Source organism: Podarcis liolepis, assembly GCF_965112155.1.
Source record: "Podarcis liolepis genome assembly, chromosome: 3".
NCBI lineage: Eukaryota > Metazoa > Chordata > Lepidosauria > Squamata > Lacertidae > Podarcis > Podarcis liolepis.
In genome coordinates, this window is record NC_139557.1 from 92831317 (window position 1) to 92848406 (window position 17090).

General features: G+C 40.6%; 1 protein-coding gene across 19 annotated transcripts in view; it reads left to right on the forward strand.

The window, feature by feature from the left end:
* ENAH (ENAH actin regulator) overlaps positions 1–7628 on the forward strand; it is a 152474-nt gene extending 144846 nt beyond the window's left edge. For 15 of the 19 annotated variants that reach the window (XM_083496055.1, XM_083496063.1, XM_083496064.1 and 12 more), the window contains 4 exons: positions 540–606; positions 2213–2291; positions 3289–3346; positions 4323–7628. In XM_083496055.1, the coding sequence (XP_083352181.1) occupies positions 540–606; positions 2213–2291; positions 3289–3346; positions 4323–4360 (242 nt within the window). In that variant the 3' untranslated portion in view covers positions 4361–7628. The remainder of the gene's footprint in view (positions 1–539; positions 607–2212; positions 2292–3288; positions 3347–4322) is intronic. The other 4 variants (XR_014524287.1, XR_014524288.1, XR_014524289.1 and 1 more) reach the window with 1 other exon arrangement.
* The last annotated feature ends 9462 nt before the right edge of the window (positions 7629–17090 follow it).

Below are 17090 nucleotides of genomic sequence, written 5' to 3' on the forward strand. Positions count from 1 at the left end.
TTTTTTAAAAAGGGGAATATAGCACATATTTCCTTTTAAAGGACTGGCTGAAAGGAAATAGGTAAAAGGCAGTGAGGTAGATGATAACCTGTGATTTAGCATTGCAAAATTCTTAGCAGGAGCTTAAAAAAAAACCTCTCTGAAGTGAGAGGCCCACAGGATGATTGTGTTTGTACGATGGGTGTACCTAGGAACAAAATGCCCTAATGGCTGGGGTCTAAATTGTCTCTGTCTCCCTGGGAAGACTTTCAGGTCACAGTATATCACTTACTGAAAGCATTGGCTCGGCATGCTGTGGGTAAAATTCAATATGGATTATTGGGAAATGGGTGGAGTACACAAGACAGCAAGTTTTTCAATGTCACTGCTTAAATCTGTGGTACACAGCCAGGCGCAAAGTGATTGGAGCCATACAAGTCATCTTAGCTCATAAAGATTACTCTTTTTAAAGTACTATTGTTAACAGCTCAGAGAAGGACTTTTATACAGCAGTAAACAAATGTATGTAAGGAACATCCAGTGATTTTTATCTCCTGCAGAACTAACAAGAAAGCCTTGGGAAAGAACGAGTGCAATGAATGGAAGCAAGTCACCCATTATCTCGAGGTAGTTGTCTTTTGTTTGCAGGGTACAACCCCCACCCACCCCAATGTGACTGGAACAGAGGAATTTTATTTTTAAAAACTGGATATTAAAATGCAAACCTAAGTATTTTGTGGCTATAGATAGTGTTCAAATGAATCTTGTGCCAAGGAGTGGAAGAATCAAATACCCTTTAGCCCTTCAATTATTTTTCCTTTAAAGATTTTTGTTTGTTTGTTATAACAAAGCATGCAGTGAAAGATGAAGCATGCAGTGAAAGATAAAAAAGGGTGAGGTTACTTTCCTTTTTCAAGAAAGCCTGATATTGAATTATTAATTTTACATTGTCATAGCAATTTTTCCTCAGGAATTAAACAAGTAACATATTTGGAATAAAGTTATGCTAAGCTTAAGTAGTAGATTGTGTATGAGTTCAGCATTAATAAGGAGTTGAAAAATGATTTCACTACAGAGTGTTTCCCCCAGGCTGAGGGCAGTGAAACAATAGCTGAGATGGCTAGAGCGCTGGTGGAGAAAAATTTGTTCTGAATCGGACCGAACATGGGTTAGAGCTCAACGTCGAGCCTACCAAGTGCCGATAGCAGCAGCGAAGAACACCTTCTTCGCCGCCTCTGTTGCATCTGCTGAAAACAGTTCCATGAGACACTTTCAGGTAGTTCATAATTGAACAGAACCACCTTCTCCATTGGGGACCTATAAGGACTCCCAAGATCTCTTGCAATGATTTCGCAAAAATAAATAAATAATGGAGATAAAAATCACTCAAATTGGAACTAGTAATGGTGGTGAAGGTCCTGTGTGAGTGACTGGATGCAGTTGGAAGGTGGATAGCAGTTAATGGACTGACATTGAATCCCAAGAAGACATAAGTACTGTTTCGGAGGGGCAGGTGTGGGGGACTCCCTGGTCCTGAATGGGGTAACTTTGCCCCTAAAGACCAGGTGTGCAGCTGTGGGGTCATTTTGGACTCACATCTGTCCATGGAGGTTAATTCTGTTTCCGGGGCAGCTGACTAGCTCCACCTGGTGTGGTGGCTGAGACAGTGCCTGCATAAAGTAATACCTTTTGTGGATTCCTCCACTAGATCAAAAGCCTGTGGACAGAAGGAGCCCATTGTTCACTGATGGTGAAGTTTGGGTCCAAGCTTCACCAGCAATGAACACACAAATTTACCATGAAACCAAAACATCCCATGGCCTTCCATTAGTTGTGTGTTTTTAGAAGGACACAGAAGCATTATTATAATTATAATTTAATATTGTTGCTGCTTTGAAGACTTTATATCAAGGCAGAATAGAACCTTTTATGTAAAGGAATACACTCAGAAGTGAAACTTCCATTTAAAATCAACAACACAGCATTCTACTTTTAATGGTCAGACTGCCATTCTCCTGATATTTTTTCAATTTGAGCAAAAGACCATCTAGGTCCAGCAGAAGCAGTTTTCTCATCAGTCAAGAAATCAGAATAATTAAACTTCTTAACTACTTGGCAGGGTGTGTGTGTAAAGGCATGGTAGGCAGCAGGTCACTGATCTTATAAATTGAATTTCTGGTGGAAGTAGCAGGTAGCATAGTTAACTGGAACCATGTTTGTTTGTTCTTCACAGACCAAAATCTGCATCTTCTGGGCAACCCAGTACAAATGGAGTACAGTCTGAAGGGCTAGACTATGACAGATTGAAACAGGTAAATATTTTATACTAGAACTCTAGTCCTAATGTTGTTTATGATATTGACTTTAATTATTTATGGTTGACAACAAACTTTATTTCTATAATTTCTCTGCCATTTGAGCAGCATGATGGTGTACAACATGATAGAAAGAATATAAAGTACAACAATAAAACATTTTAAAAAACCACAAATATGCTTAGTATGCAGGTCTTAAAGCAGTCTATTGAAAACATCTACAGAAAACATCTAAATATAACTGCCTTCAGTCACTATGAAACACTTTAATGAAAAGGTTTTAACCAGTTGTCAAACTGTCAACATAGGTGGTTAAACATGCATCCCACAGACATTATTAAGCTTCTGGGCTTAATATCCTGGTTAATTAACAGACTTTAAACCAGAATTCCCAGATTTGACCTTAATAAGGAACTCTAGTTTTAAATGAGCAGGATCTCTGAATGAATGGCAGAGGGGACATGGGCAAAGTGCACAGGCCTTAAACCAGTTTCTGGCGTCATAAATTGTGGTTACGAAGTAGGTAAGAATACCTCCTAATCTGACATAGAATTGCTACTTAGCTACTTTCATTGCAAGCTACTGCCCCTGTTTTACAGAACATTTCCTCTGGGAAATGTTTTCTGCAACACAGTGAGGCAGCAAAATGACCTTTTTCTTCCTTATCCCATCACCCTTGCCTATCTTGCCACTGAGATCCCTGAGTTTCCACAAATAGATGCAACAATCAGTATGTGATCAATTTCCAGATTTGTGTGGTGGAGAAGAATTAGCTCTACATTTTGAGCTTGTGTTCACTGGATTCTCTCTGTGCACAAGCTCTATACAAAAGTAGGGGGAAATTATAATTTGATCTAGGTCATAGAAGCACTTCATTTGGAGTGTCGCTGCTTGAAATTTAAAAGTAGGCTTGTTAAATCTTTTTCAATTTTGATACCTTTTAAATTGCCTTGGGCAAAACTTTTGACTTTTTAATTCTGTTCTGATACTATAGGATATTTTAGATGAAATGAGGAAGGAATTAACGAAACTAAAAGAAGAGTTAATTGATGGTGAGTATTTCAACCTATGACTGGTTTTCAGGATTTTAAGAATGGAATTGTATGAATGGGTTAGGGATTTGAAATGGAAAATTTTCAGACTTCACATGCTCACTTTTCATTGGCACATGATCCTGACCCCCCAAATGTTCCACTTTATCACAATTACAAGGGCGGAGTATGTTTCAATTGATCAAGAGTTTGGCTTCAGGTCCATGACGCCTTTATCTTTTATATCTAGTTTTGGAGCAAGTCACTGTTTTGCCTCAACCTCCCTATCTATAAAATGGTGATGTAAATATCTGTTAACCTGGCCTACCTTCAAAAGGTGATGTTCAAATATAAACTTGGAATTTAAAGCAGACTGCAGATTAAAAGCTATGGATAAATAGTAAAAGTCTTAAGACCCTGCCCCACTTTATTATGTACTTGGGCTGGCTGTGGCACTCCCAGAACATTAGATTACCAGAGCATGGTTTACTGTGACAAAGCTATCCATCCAAGAATAACAATAGCTGTAAACCAGCTAGAGCTGGAAAAAGGGCACTCAGCTCCACCAGAACCACTTGGGCTTCCCTGGACAAAACTGGATCCAAGAAAACGCCCAGGATATGTACCTGGTTTTTCATGGGAAATACAATCCCATTTAGAGCATGCTGTCTACCTAATTCCCAGACCCTAGAAACACCTAGCAACAGAATTCAGAATTCTGTCAGAATTCACTTTCAGTCTTTTTGGGACTACCACACTATAATGTAGCTCCCTCGGCCTGAAGAGAGATGAGCGCCACAACCCCGTAGTCACCTTTGACTGGACTTAACCATCCAGGGGTTCTATACCTTTACCTTTTACCTATAGCCACATTGTCTGTACTACGTTTGAGGAAACACTATCTTGATACAGGTTTTCTCAAATGAACAGACCACATCCTTTCTCTGTTGAGATACTGCAGAGTTTAACAGCAATTTCCCTCCTCTTTCCAAATCAGCAATCCGGCAAGAACTGAGCAAGTCGAATACAGCATAGTAGGACTTAGCCGTTGTGACCACTGGTCTTGGCACAAAATCGACTACATTTTGCGAGCTGTTAGAAGAAAATGGAAAAAAATACACTTGGAAGAAGGGCAAGATTCTGAAAGCTTTCAGACATCACTTCGGTATACGATTTCCCTTTGCTGCTGTTTTCTGACTTTAAACCCGGTGGAAAATGTTCTTAAGTTGCGGTAACGATTTATGCAGAAAATCCTATACCTGTCAGACGAGATCACAGTGCATTGAAATGTTTTCATATCGAGATGAAGCTGCACATTCACAATTCATTAAGACTAAAAGAGAGAGAGAGAGAGGAGAGAGAGAAAAGCTTGGGAAGGCTTTTCAGAGAGGTTTTCTTAGTGAAGGATTTAGCAAGTTATACTGTTGTACAAATGTATCTCAGGTTAGTCTTCCTATCATATGGGGTGTTTCCATGAATTAAAGATCAAACATGACTTCAGTTCACAAAATAAAGAACAGATAAGAGTATGTTGTAAAATACAATATTGGTGAATGAGAGATCTTCTAGGATGTGATGATATATTGAGTTTTGGAATCTTATGATAGGAAGCCTCTCTAGTTAGCCTTCGTACAGTTTTGTAGGGGGAAATGCAAATGCTGTCCTGAGTATAAAGATGTAGATGCCTTCCTAAATTGTAATGCTTTACCAAATCTAAGACTTCTCCAGAAAACAAATCAATGGTCAAATGTAAATTGTTAGATTGTTAGAGACTTACCGTAGGTTTTTGAGCTTTTAAGATTTATGCATGTAGACATTTTTGTAATATAACACAACCACAGAGTTGGCTTTTTAATTTAAAACATCCTTGCATGCCACAAATATTAAGTAGCCTTTTTACAGTAAGGCCTAGTTAACGCCCAGGCAAAACTTGGGAGGTGTAGGGTTGGGGGTAGGGTGACTTTTTTATTTAAAAAATTTGTATTAATTACTGCACTATTTTTCCTTATATTGCATGCATGTGTAATAATAAGGAAAATGTTGTGACTTATCAGTAACCATGTTAAATAGAAGCAGATACTTAATAATTTTTTTTGTATCATTTTGTTTGTATTTCAAAATTAGTAATGCTTCAGTAAGAGGTTTGGAAACCCTTAAGCGATTTTGCTTCTTTTACTTAACTTGGTATAAAGTTAAGCATCATGATTAAACTTAGAGGTAATTTTTTAAAAAAGAGGCATACAAAAGTAGTACAGGGCAGTCTTTCCACAACAGCTACTTGAACCTGTGCATTGAGGTCAGTTTCTACTTAATTTGGGAGTGCGCATAGTGCAGGTGTTATTTATGCTGCCAATCCTTTAATCCCAGTTTAAGTGACTAGGAGCAGGTCATGAGATCATGTACTTCTTCCCAACCTCTCTCCAACGTAAATCCTCCTGCCCTTCTCCCCATCTCTGAATCGTGGTTAACAGTTGCATCATCACTGGCCGGAAACTTGACAAGACCATATTTTAACCAGGACTGGAAAAGCTTTTGGTGCCAGTGCTGCCTGTAACCAGGGTTAAGGAGCCAGGGGGTGAGCGGGTCATGCCAGGAAAGGTGCACATTTTCCTACAGCTTGCTCCTGTTCCTTTAACCATGCAGTGGACCTAGGTCAGGCATGGCCAAACTTGGCCCTCCAGCTGTTTTGGGACTACACCTCCCATCATCCCTAGCTAACAGGACCAGTGGTCAGGGATGGTGGGAACTGTAGTCCCAAAACAGTTGGAGGGCCCAGTTTGGCCATGCCTGACCTAGGTAGTTAAGGTCAAATATTGATGCACAAAGTCACACAATGGAAAGTCTTAAGAACAGTGGTGGCAACCACATATTCTTCAAAGATGAAATTCACTTTGTTCCATCTCCTGTTCCAGTGTCCAAACTTTTACTAAGATATCCCATACAGACTTCCAGAAAGGGATGGGGTGGGGAATCCTGCAATTTTAAATGTTGTAATTCGGCAAATAATGTGCAACCATCTATAATTCCCACTGCCTCTTAAATTCTCCATGCTATATAATAGTGCCATATTTATCTTGTGAGCTATGCTGATTTGAAAAAAATAACTTGTGGCTATGGACAGAATTATTCATTTTCTTGAATTACCCACTTTCATCCAGTTTAGTTCATAAGAAAGCTTTATTTACCATATCCTCCCAAGTGTTGGGCACCAAAGCAAATTAACAGCTGCTTATTGCTGCTTAAAGTTTTCATTGAGGACATTCTCTGTTTCCCCTCTTTCTGTAAGATGGAAGTATGGCATATAAAATATGATCCAAAAATCAGTGGTTACATTTTTTTAAAGTGTTATCTGCATGCATTAGTTGAAGGCATTTTTTAAAATAACAAGGCAAACAGATGTTGCTCTCAAATTAAGAGGAGGCATTTTCATCTTTTAAAAGTAATTTCTGATTAAACAGTATAACCCTAAATGCTTACTCTTTTCAGAAATCATGTCTGATTTTGTTTGTAAAGAAAATTCAGAGATAGCCTAGCAGAATGTTAGAGGTGTAAGTGGTCCAAAGGTAAGAAAACTGAGTTACTAGATTGTGAACGAAACTGGTTAATGCACTAAACGTTTTGTGCCTTGGTCTAAAAATAACATGATTTCTGTGCAAAAGGAAAAAAGAAACAGGTCTTTGTACTCTTTCTACATGCATAGTTATGTGATCCTGAATTGGACCGTTCCAGGAAATCCAATTTTAGTTAAACTGTAAATTAAGGCTGTTTTAACGACAGCTATGCCATTGATAGATAGTCCTGTAATTAAAATGAGCTACAGAGGAAGCTTAGGTTATTTTAATTACTGTTCTTTTAAAAAAATGTTATGATGGTTCCTGTGCTTTTGTACAGCGGATGCCTTAAGCTGAATATGGTTTAGGGGATCACTTTTAATTCCAGGAAGGTATTGCTTTCCTCAACACTGTGATCTGATCTGTGATAAATCTGTCCTATTCATACACAAGTGGCTAACAAGTCAATTGCAAACAAACTGAATGTACAAATCTTAGTGCTGGTGCTGAAATCTCTTCAGAGTTGTCATGAAACAAAGTTCATTGTTCAAAAAGTTTGCAAGCATCAAGTGTCAATCAAAACTGAAGATGAAACACTAATGAATGTTGAATTTTCATGCATTTAGTTTTACCTCCTTTTGAGTTTTTCAGTTAATTCTCTGCTATTTTTACCATATTGTGTCATTTTAAAATTTCTTAAAATGCTAACTTTGTTTTGTTTGAGCAGATGAAATAAAATTGCAATATATACATGCTGCTGCTATTGTTTATGAGACTTGATGTCATAATGAGAAACCGATTCCTCCTCCTTGGCGTTACCTATTCCTATTGTCCTAAATTCATAGCATACTAAACATGCTACCTCCACAAAGAATGTAACAAATAACGCTCATAATTCAAAACTTATGCTGAATCCAAGAAAGTGGAGCTATTTCATCTTGAAGTTGCTTTTGAGCTTTGTTTTGTCTCCATCCAGGCTCCCCATACCAATGAATGAATGAACACACACAAACACAACGCCACACTACATTATGCTACACAAAAGCAACACCATACATTTTGTCCAAACAGTTGTTTGTGCTTGTTCCTTTGTTCCATTTCTTTTAACCCTTTAGTCCCAACCCCTTTTTTTCTTTGCTGACATCTTGTGTTGGATATAACGCAAAAGTGATTTGTGACGCTTTCTTTGTCAAGCTTCCACCCTTTCACTCAAATCACTTCTCACTTTCTAGGTAATGTCATTTATGTCATTTGACAGACTAGATCAGGCATGGCCAAACTTGGCCCTCCAGCTGTTTTGGGACTACAATTCCCATCATCCCTGACCACTGGTCCCGTTAGCTAGGGATGATGGGAGTTGTAGTCCCAAAACAACTGGAGGGCCAAGTTTGGCCATGCCTGGACTAGATCATAAAAAGCTCCCTGTTTAAGTTAGAAAGACAAGATCAGACATTAATGAGGTCAAAGAGAAATTATGGGCTTCATTAATTAAATGGAACCAGGGAGCACTTTCCCATCAAGTAGAGAGTATGTGGGTATCTTGACAGTGAGATTAGAAAGAGGATAAGTCGCTGATATATGTAGAAAACAGAAGCAGAGGAGGAGGGACAGTAAAGACATAAACCTCTGATTTGAGGCTGGAAGGGAGTACTATGGATAATTGTTAAAACACTTAAGTAGGTGCCTTTCACTTAGGAAACAGCATTTTGAAGGCATTGGATTGTGTAAGCCTAGGTTTCCCTCTGCTGACTACTGTTGGGATTTCAACTATTTAGGCTTGAGCTTAGTTTGTTAAAAGCAAGTAAAATGTGATGCTCCATAAATAGGATTTAAATACTTTATACACTCAAAATAAATATTTGTCCAACTAAATCATACTTGGAAATAAATGGACTTATCTTAATTTTAAGAGTCTGTATGAGTAACCACTGGATATCACCTTATGCAAATAACTACACAGGGAGATTTCATTTTCAAAAATTACGCCTAGTAATTAAAGCCTGCCAAGCTATCATACATCTCCCATGAGGGAGGGGAGGGCTGTTGTCACTTGTTGGAGGGGGGAGCCACCTATTATATTAAAGTTTAGTGCACTGCATATAAATTACAACTTATTGAGTGTAAGTTTTGGGAGCAGATGGATACCATGTCAGCCTGATCAAAGTTCTTAAGAGCCACATACAGCAAGGTTTTGGTTTTCAGCACAAGAAACACAGTCCTTGTTCCTGCAGCTTTCCCATTAGCACTCCCACATATTGCCTCCACAGTTGGTTCATTTCCCAGGATCCAGTCATTGCTCTCAAGTTTTTCATGGCATATGTCCCTCCCCACGTCTATCATTCATCCAGATCTTCTTTGGTAGGTGGGTTGTCCTGTTCTTGCTGCTGTGACCTTTGCTCGATTATGCCACATGGTGTTGGCAGTCGCTATCAGTTGTGTGTTCATCCACACAGCCACCATGGGAAAACACAAGATCACCAGATTTGCTTGTGCCGTAGCTGTTGTGCCCAGTAGCATTTAACATTCTTTTTTCCTTGCCATCTCTTTAAAGGCATTTCCAAGGGTGATGGTATAATCATTAGCGGCTGGTGAACAAAGCCAGCGTCATTATTTTGATTCTTCCTTCCATATCGGTCATGACAGGAGCAAATGCTTCATAATCACCTGCTTCTTGTAAAGGCCTTTAATGCGTTCTTCACAATAGCATTCCCTAAACCAGCTCAGCATTGAACTGAGCTTAGGCAGAATTAAATTCCTTTAACTCTTTTCTTTTTTAAAAAATGAAATGTTGGCAGGAACATTGTAAGATTCCATGATGATCAGTTTAAAACAGGGATGGAACACCTATGACCTTGATAAGTGTTTGCTGGTCTACAGCTTCCATCACCCTTGAGCGTGCTGGCTGAGCTTGTTGAGAGAGTCCAGCAATATCTGGAGGGCTGTAGGTTTCCCTCTTTGTTTATGAAAAAGGGATGGACAAACCACATGGAGAGGGACAGGAAATACTGAATTGGGCTGAGAATGGAGGGAATCACTTGGACTGGGGCTGAGAGCAGGTGCTGGATGGTAGGGAACCAGACAGAGGGCCTTCTCAGTAGTGGCGCCCGCCCTGTGGAACGCCCTCCCATCAGATGTCAAAGAGATAAATAATTACCTGACATTCAGAAGACATCTTAAGGCAGCCCTGTTCAGGGAAGTTTTTAATATGTAACGCTGTACTGTTTTTAATACTGATTGGGAGCCGCCCAGAGTGGCTGGGGAAACTCAGCGAGATGGGCGGGGTATAAATAATAAATTATTATTATTATTATTATAGGGAAGTGATTGGACTGTGAACCCTGTGAGGATAACAGTCCAGTTTTTTGTTCCCCTACCAGAAAAACTGTCTGGACAAACGCCGGCTCCCTCGGCCTGTAAAGCAAGATAAGCGCTGCAACCCCAGAGTCATCTGTGACTGGACTTAACTGTCAGGGGTCCTTTACCTTTACCTTTATATTGGGTTGAATGGTTCATGTGACCCAACCTAATAGGGCAGGCCGAAAGCCATGAGAAAGGCATTACACCTCTCAGTTCTGGGCAGTCAGGGAGGCTGAAGGAAGCAGGAGAGACTTGTGGTGCCTCCAACTTTCCAAGGCACATTATATAAATAGAGTTGCTAGGCCCCTTACTGAATACTGGATCTTGACCTTGGCTTAACCAAGCTGACAGAACAGCACATGTTCCACTTTGAGAGATTCGTGCTGCCACTTTAATTTCCAAGGCTCTCCATGCAAATTTCAAAAAGCAGATCTGGCTTGATAGAAAATTAACAGCATCTGAAGCAAGATGAGATCAAGAAAAAGCTATAGCAAGTGTATTGTACCCAGGCACAAGGAAGGCAGTAGTTATCTGAGAAATTCAACCTCACGAGGCAGAAATTTCATACATGCCACATGGATCTCTCTGAAGTTGCCACTTTCCAGATCTTAATAAAACTCTCTAATTTTGAATGTAACTTTAAACAAAAGCAACCCCTCTTTTTAAGCACAAGACCTGTCTTTGCTTCATTTTCCTTCGAAGTTGAGTGTTTTCCTTGCACAAACGTACCAAAACAGCAATGGTTTAGGAAATAAGCGACCAAGTGGCCTATTGCAGCTTTGCCAATGTAGTCCAAAACATTTAGAAGGCACCGAGTTGGGGAAGGCTAGCCTAGTGGTATTTTAGAAGTTCAGTGTTTTAAAATATTTAAATGACATAAAAATGGATGACTGTCTTCAGTTACTTTCCAGCAATAGGAATCCCAAGTATCTGTTTTCATCCTGACAGGCAAAATCTGGGGAGAAAAGTAATGTTTTGGTTTTTCACAATCAGACACAATGCAGAAAGCACCTTGTATGGAACTTGCTTGACAGTAGGCTCTCAATCTGAGAGCTACTGTGCTATCTACATTATGTTTAAGACTTCATGTACCATATACCTACAAAACCAAAACAACACTTGAAAAGTAGTAAGTCCTTTCATTTAGCAACTATTTTTCACTATATGGAAGCCATAATTGCTGCTGATGGTGCTGCCTACATTGGACTGCTTACTGAGAACCTTTGCAACTTAAGTTGATAGCTTCCTTGTAAATCAGAGCAGGCAAGTCAGACAAACATGAAAGTAACTTGGTGTTATGAAATTCTCTACTAGTATCAGATTCAAGTCCATTGCTTGTACTTAACATTCTTGTATTAACCTTTCATTTCCCGCTTAATTTTATATATACATTCATTTAACAGCAATAATTTCTTGCAAGTTTTGGGAAGGTGGTCTTTGGCTTGCTGTTGGCCCTTGCATTTGTAATAAAACCCGATCTAAGCTATAGTTATAATGGCACCTAACGTCTCTGTGTCACTTAATAAAATGAACTCTAGACCTGCATGTCTTTTCCTTGGCAGCTACTGTGGTCTAACATAAATTTGTCTTAAAGTTGCAAACCACTAAGGTAGTATGCTAAAATAACCTAGTAAGGGGGGGGGGTGTTAAGTAAATTAATTCAGTTTTTATATTGATAAGTACCTAATTCAAGACTTAGATTTGATAAAATGTGGTACATACAAATACATAGCTTAATTTTGTAAAAACCAGTTACAGCTCACATTGCTGAATTTTAGTGTGTGCATATATATATAATATATACGTGGTGCATATATGTGAAGTGTATATTTCACTAATCTGTAAAATATCCATGAATTGATTTGAGTTCTGCTTTTAATATAAATTCAGTTCCAGTTGTAGCATTAACTGGGACAGGAGTTTTCTGCCAAAGTGACAAAACAGGGGGGAGGGGAGAGTGCAAACACAGTGTGTGTTCTCTATAAAACAAAAGTGCCTTAATCTCACATTAAAAACTGTATGAAATGCATGCTAATTTTCTGTAATCACTTCTATACCTAATGTGCATGGCATTAATATGTAAGTCTGCATAAATAATCATCACTGGAATCAGGTTGCTTTCTTCTGTCCTAGTTCTTCCATCATGTCCATTCTTTTTGCTTTGCTGGTTTTCTAGATGGTTTCTTACTCTGCCAGTTGGTATCTAGTTACCTTATGAAATAAAAGTTAATCTTATGTAAAAAAAAGTGAACGTTGTATTATTTTACCCCATCCAAAGCTCTACTGAACCGTATACCTTGGCAGACCGTAAAGAGGACGTAACCTTAAGCACAAGGAAAACCAGTTTCTGTTTGCTTATTTACTTCTCTTTTCAAAGTTTTGTATCCTGTCCTCCAAATCCATTCACGTTACCGAGAGCAGCTTACAACAATCAAAATGCCACAGCCTGCGAAAACAATATAAAAACGGGCTCTCCAAACCCAGCACAGCAAAAGCTTGCTGGAACAGGAATGTTTTTGCCAACTGACAGCAAGTGGTGAGGGCAGAGGTTTTCTATAGTATGAGGGTGTCCATTGAGAGCCCTTTCTCTCCTCCAAGCCAATTGCACATCTCCCTAAAGTCAGACCCAACAAAGGGCCTCTGCAGCTGGCACCAGATTTTGGGAAGTGGACAAGATGATCTAGAACAGGGTGGCCCAACTGTTCATATCAACTGGGGCTCAAAAGTCCTTCGACATGGAATCTGCAGGCTGCTTCCCAAAACTGGGGAAGTGCTAACTAGGCTTTGGGAACGGGGCTGGTGGATTCTGGGGCCCTGCCAGAGCCCTCACACCTCTGTCCCAAAGCCTAGCGTCTTGCTTACCTGGGTTTTGGAAGGCAGCACAAGGGCTGTGGGGTGGGAGGACTCAAATGTTGCTGAGAGCTGCCAAAGAAGGCATTGAAGGCCCCGAGGCTGCATGTTGGAGCACCCTGATCTAGAAGGAGGCAGTCCTATTCAGCCCATTTAGAGATTTTAAAGGTAGTTACTAACACGTTGAATTATGCTTGAAAACGAACTGGCAAGTATAGACGTTGATGGTTCAGATGCCGGCTAACAAATCGGCTTCAGTCCAGTGCTGATACACAATTCAAATGTACAAAAGCACTTTTGAAACAATGCCTGCAAAACTCGTGACCTGCCAAGGCAGGTGCCAGCCCAGTTGTGATGGATGGTAGTCAACCAGAATTTCTGATGTATGCTTGATTCTGCTAAAACAAGGGAGTTGCTGCTGACAAGTCACGACACATTGCTGCTTCTTGGCTAATGACTTGGGCCGCCAAGTTTGAAATCTAAAAATAAATGACAGTACCATAATGTGTTTACTGTAAACTGTGATCAGATATACGACAAAATCCTCCTAAAAAGCTATTTTATTCATAAAATTTGTTTCCAGCTCCTCAGCATAACGTCCCAGGTGGGTTACAACAATATATTTTGCAATTATAAAACAAACAGTTCCAAATAGAACAGTTATGCTGCTGTTCACCATTGTTCTTCCTACTTGTAGTGTGTGCCTGTATCACATCACACATATCTTTAGGTACACACCCAAAAAATGTAATCCTTCCAAAGGGGGAAATGGCATAATGATCTCATACACATTTCCCCTTTCAATCAGTTAGAATTCACTTGAAACTGTTTTTGAGTTCCTTTGTTGAACGTTCTTAACAGGTGAGTAAAAATGCAACGCGCCAAGCCAAAGTTGTGTCTTAAATTAGTAAACTACTGTGTCATGCGCTGTACACTAAAAGAGTTTTATATGACAATTGGAACTGTAGTCCACCTTCCACCCCCATTGCCACAAAGATCGGGCTTTCTCAAGTCCAAATACTATACAAAATTACATCATAAGCTGCGTGAAAAGGTATCATTACTCCAAGAGTGATGTAAGTGTATGGCTCTCTAGAGAAGCTATTCCACAACCTCAGCGCTGCTGTGTAATTCCTAATGCAGGGATAGCAAATGACCACTTCTTTCCTAACAGTTTAAACCTGAAATGATCCATTCCTCTTCCACTTGGACCTTTTTTAAGTGAGGGTTTCACCCCCCCCCATAGTAATAGGCCTGTTTGTATTCTATGTAAGGAGATGGATTATCACTGGGGAAGGTCTGAATCCATTGCTACGTTAGAACCAGACCACACTACTAACCCAGTTGGTTGCCTGTTTCCCAAAGGCATGGGAATGCACCCCATAGAAGTATGTGTGAAGGTTGGACCCCCCTCTATTTTAGCTAGCCAGTTTCACTCTCTTAGGTTTCCTACATCATCCCTACAAAATGTTTTAGTATCTGACTTAATCCAAAATGGATGGGGGTTGTTTCTTCTCCCATACACACACAGTACCCAAACGTTTGCCGAGTTTATTCTTCAGAATAAATGCTCTTTGGGCATGACCACTGAAGTCAGGAGAGGCTGTCAGTCCATGCAACCCTAGGCATGCCTAATCAGAAATGAGTCACACCACGTTCAGTTGCTCCTTGTAAGCTTGCACAGGATTTGGATTAGTATTAAAAGCAAGCATTGTTTTAGGAATATAGGCAACTCTAAGGGAAAAGTGTGCTAAACAAACGCTGCCATGCAAAAATTGTTCTGCTTGACAGTAGTGCTAGCATATATCTGTCCAGCCATGAAAAGTTTTTCTTTGGAGGATAGAAATGGATGCATGTTTTAGTTTTGAAATTATTTTGTTTGCAAAGACTATGTGTTCATATCTGGATCATGGGTATCCTTAGTTGGGTCATCTATCTAACTCATTTTGATAGCTGCAGCCTATTCTGTTTGGAAAGCCTTTTTTAAAAAAGGAGGACAAGAAAATACAACTTCTTTTTCACAGAGGCCTTAAAGAGCGCACTTCTTCTTTGGCGTACACTCGTAGCCGAGTAAGATTGTCTTCCATAAACATGGTTTTAACAACGAGTCTGTAAGTGACTGTGGAGGCCAATTCTGGATCCACACGTACTTCCACAGTGGGGACATTGGTTTCCGGGCGGGATTTGATCACGGTGTGGATTTGCCAAGCATGCCTTCCTGACTTAGCATGTTTCTCTCTTGCATCCTGAGTTTGAGTGTCTTCAAAGCCCAAGACACTTTTGGTAAAGCCTGTTCTCCAAATGGAGCGCTCACAGGCCAGTGTTTCCCAGTTGTCAGTGTTTATACTACATTTTTAAAGATTTGCCTTAGCGCTCTATCTGTAGCACAGTAGTGACATCTTGTGGCCCTTTTAGGCAGGTTCATTACTCATTTTTCAAGGTGCCTGAACAGCAACCAATGTTACAACAAGGATGGCTTTGCGTTGGTTGAACTAGGAAGGTCTCCCTTCAACATCTTTAAAACAACTGTATTTTAACTATTTGAAAGGCCTCATCTAAAATCGCCTGATAGACTGATTGCCTTAACTGAAGATGTCTTCGACTAAGTCACACCTTTGGTGTACCTAGTTCAGTATTGTCTGCTGACCGCCAAGTTTCCAACAGAGGACTTTCCCAGCCTGTCCCTGAAACTGCTGCTAGGCACTGAAACTGGGACCTCTTGCATGAAATCTTGTGCTCTGCCACTGAGCTATAAGTCCCCTCCACCATGGTACTGTATATAATTGTCATGGACTGGCTGGATGCAGAGGAGTGGGGGAAGACACCAGCTTGGGAACCCCCAAGGGAACCCACAGGGTAAGATGGCTCAGAGCCGGGGGGGGGGGACGGAAGCTGAGGAGGTAACAGGGTTTAGTGAGCAGAAAGAAGCTGTGGAATAGAGCAGCCCAGAATCAGAGGCAGAAGCAGAGTGGAGGCAGGCTGCTGAAGAAGCCAGGGAGTCTCCCCCCTCCTGCTGTGACCAGCTGCCCTCCCCCCTGGTCTCCCACAACATAGAGAGGAATGAAGAGAGTGGAACAACAAGATACAAGGCCGACAGAGCCTTAGGCTGCTGGGAAAGGAACCTGTGGAGGATGAGCTGTGGGAAGGCAGAGACCTTGACTCACTGGGGCAAGACCTATTGGGAAGAGTTGCCATGATCACGTTTCTTTGAATAAAGAGTCAACTTCACAGGCGCTGGGCTGCTCCCTAACAACAATTTATACGGCTAGTGAGCAACACCAGCGTGGATAAGCATCTTGCAAAGCCACCCTAGATTCACTCCTCTCCTTCCTCCCCAGCATGGCTATGCTTTGCTGAAGCAACCTAAACAGGTAGCAGTAGGAGCAGTTGCAGAAAGAATAGCAATGCCTCTCCCTGCCTGCCCTCTGAGAAGGAATTGAGACTTCAAAGTAGCTGCAAGGCTCTGTGAAATGTTGGTTTTGTTTCTTCTACCCCTCCCAGCATGCCTTGCTACAACCTGAGATTTTTTATTTATTTTTTTACACTAGGTGTAGTCTAATTTATGGCATCTTCAAACCACCTCCTGCAGATCAGAGATCTGGCCCAAGGACCATTCACCCTTAGCCAACCCTCTGGGGTTGCCAGTCGTGGACAGTGGCCAAAAGAGGGTCCTTTCTCACACACATACATACACAGAGGCAAAGGGAGGCAAACACACAGCCCTCTCCCTCAGCTGATCCATGGAGAGCGGAAGAGGAAATTTGCATCTCTGTTGGGGCACTACACTCAGCTCACTCTAGCACTGTGTCTACTTTTTTCAAAAACACTATCATCACTTGCTTGGGGATCTTGGTGGGTCAGAAAGATTTTCAGGGTGGGGGGTCAAGTGGGTCACGGCCCTGAATCAGGATTAGTCACCCCTGAGTTAGTTCGTGCCTGAATCACACTTGACATGTTTGTTCCTTGGCGGCTTGTTTCTCATATTCATACAATTGACAATCTATCCC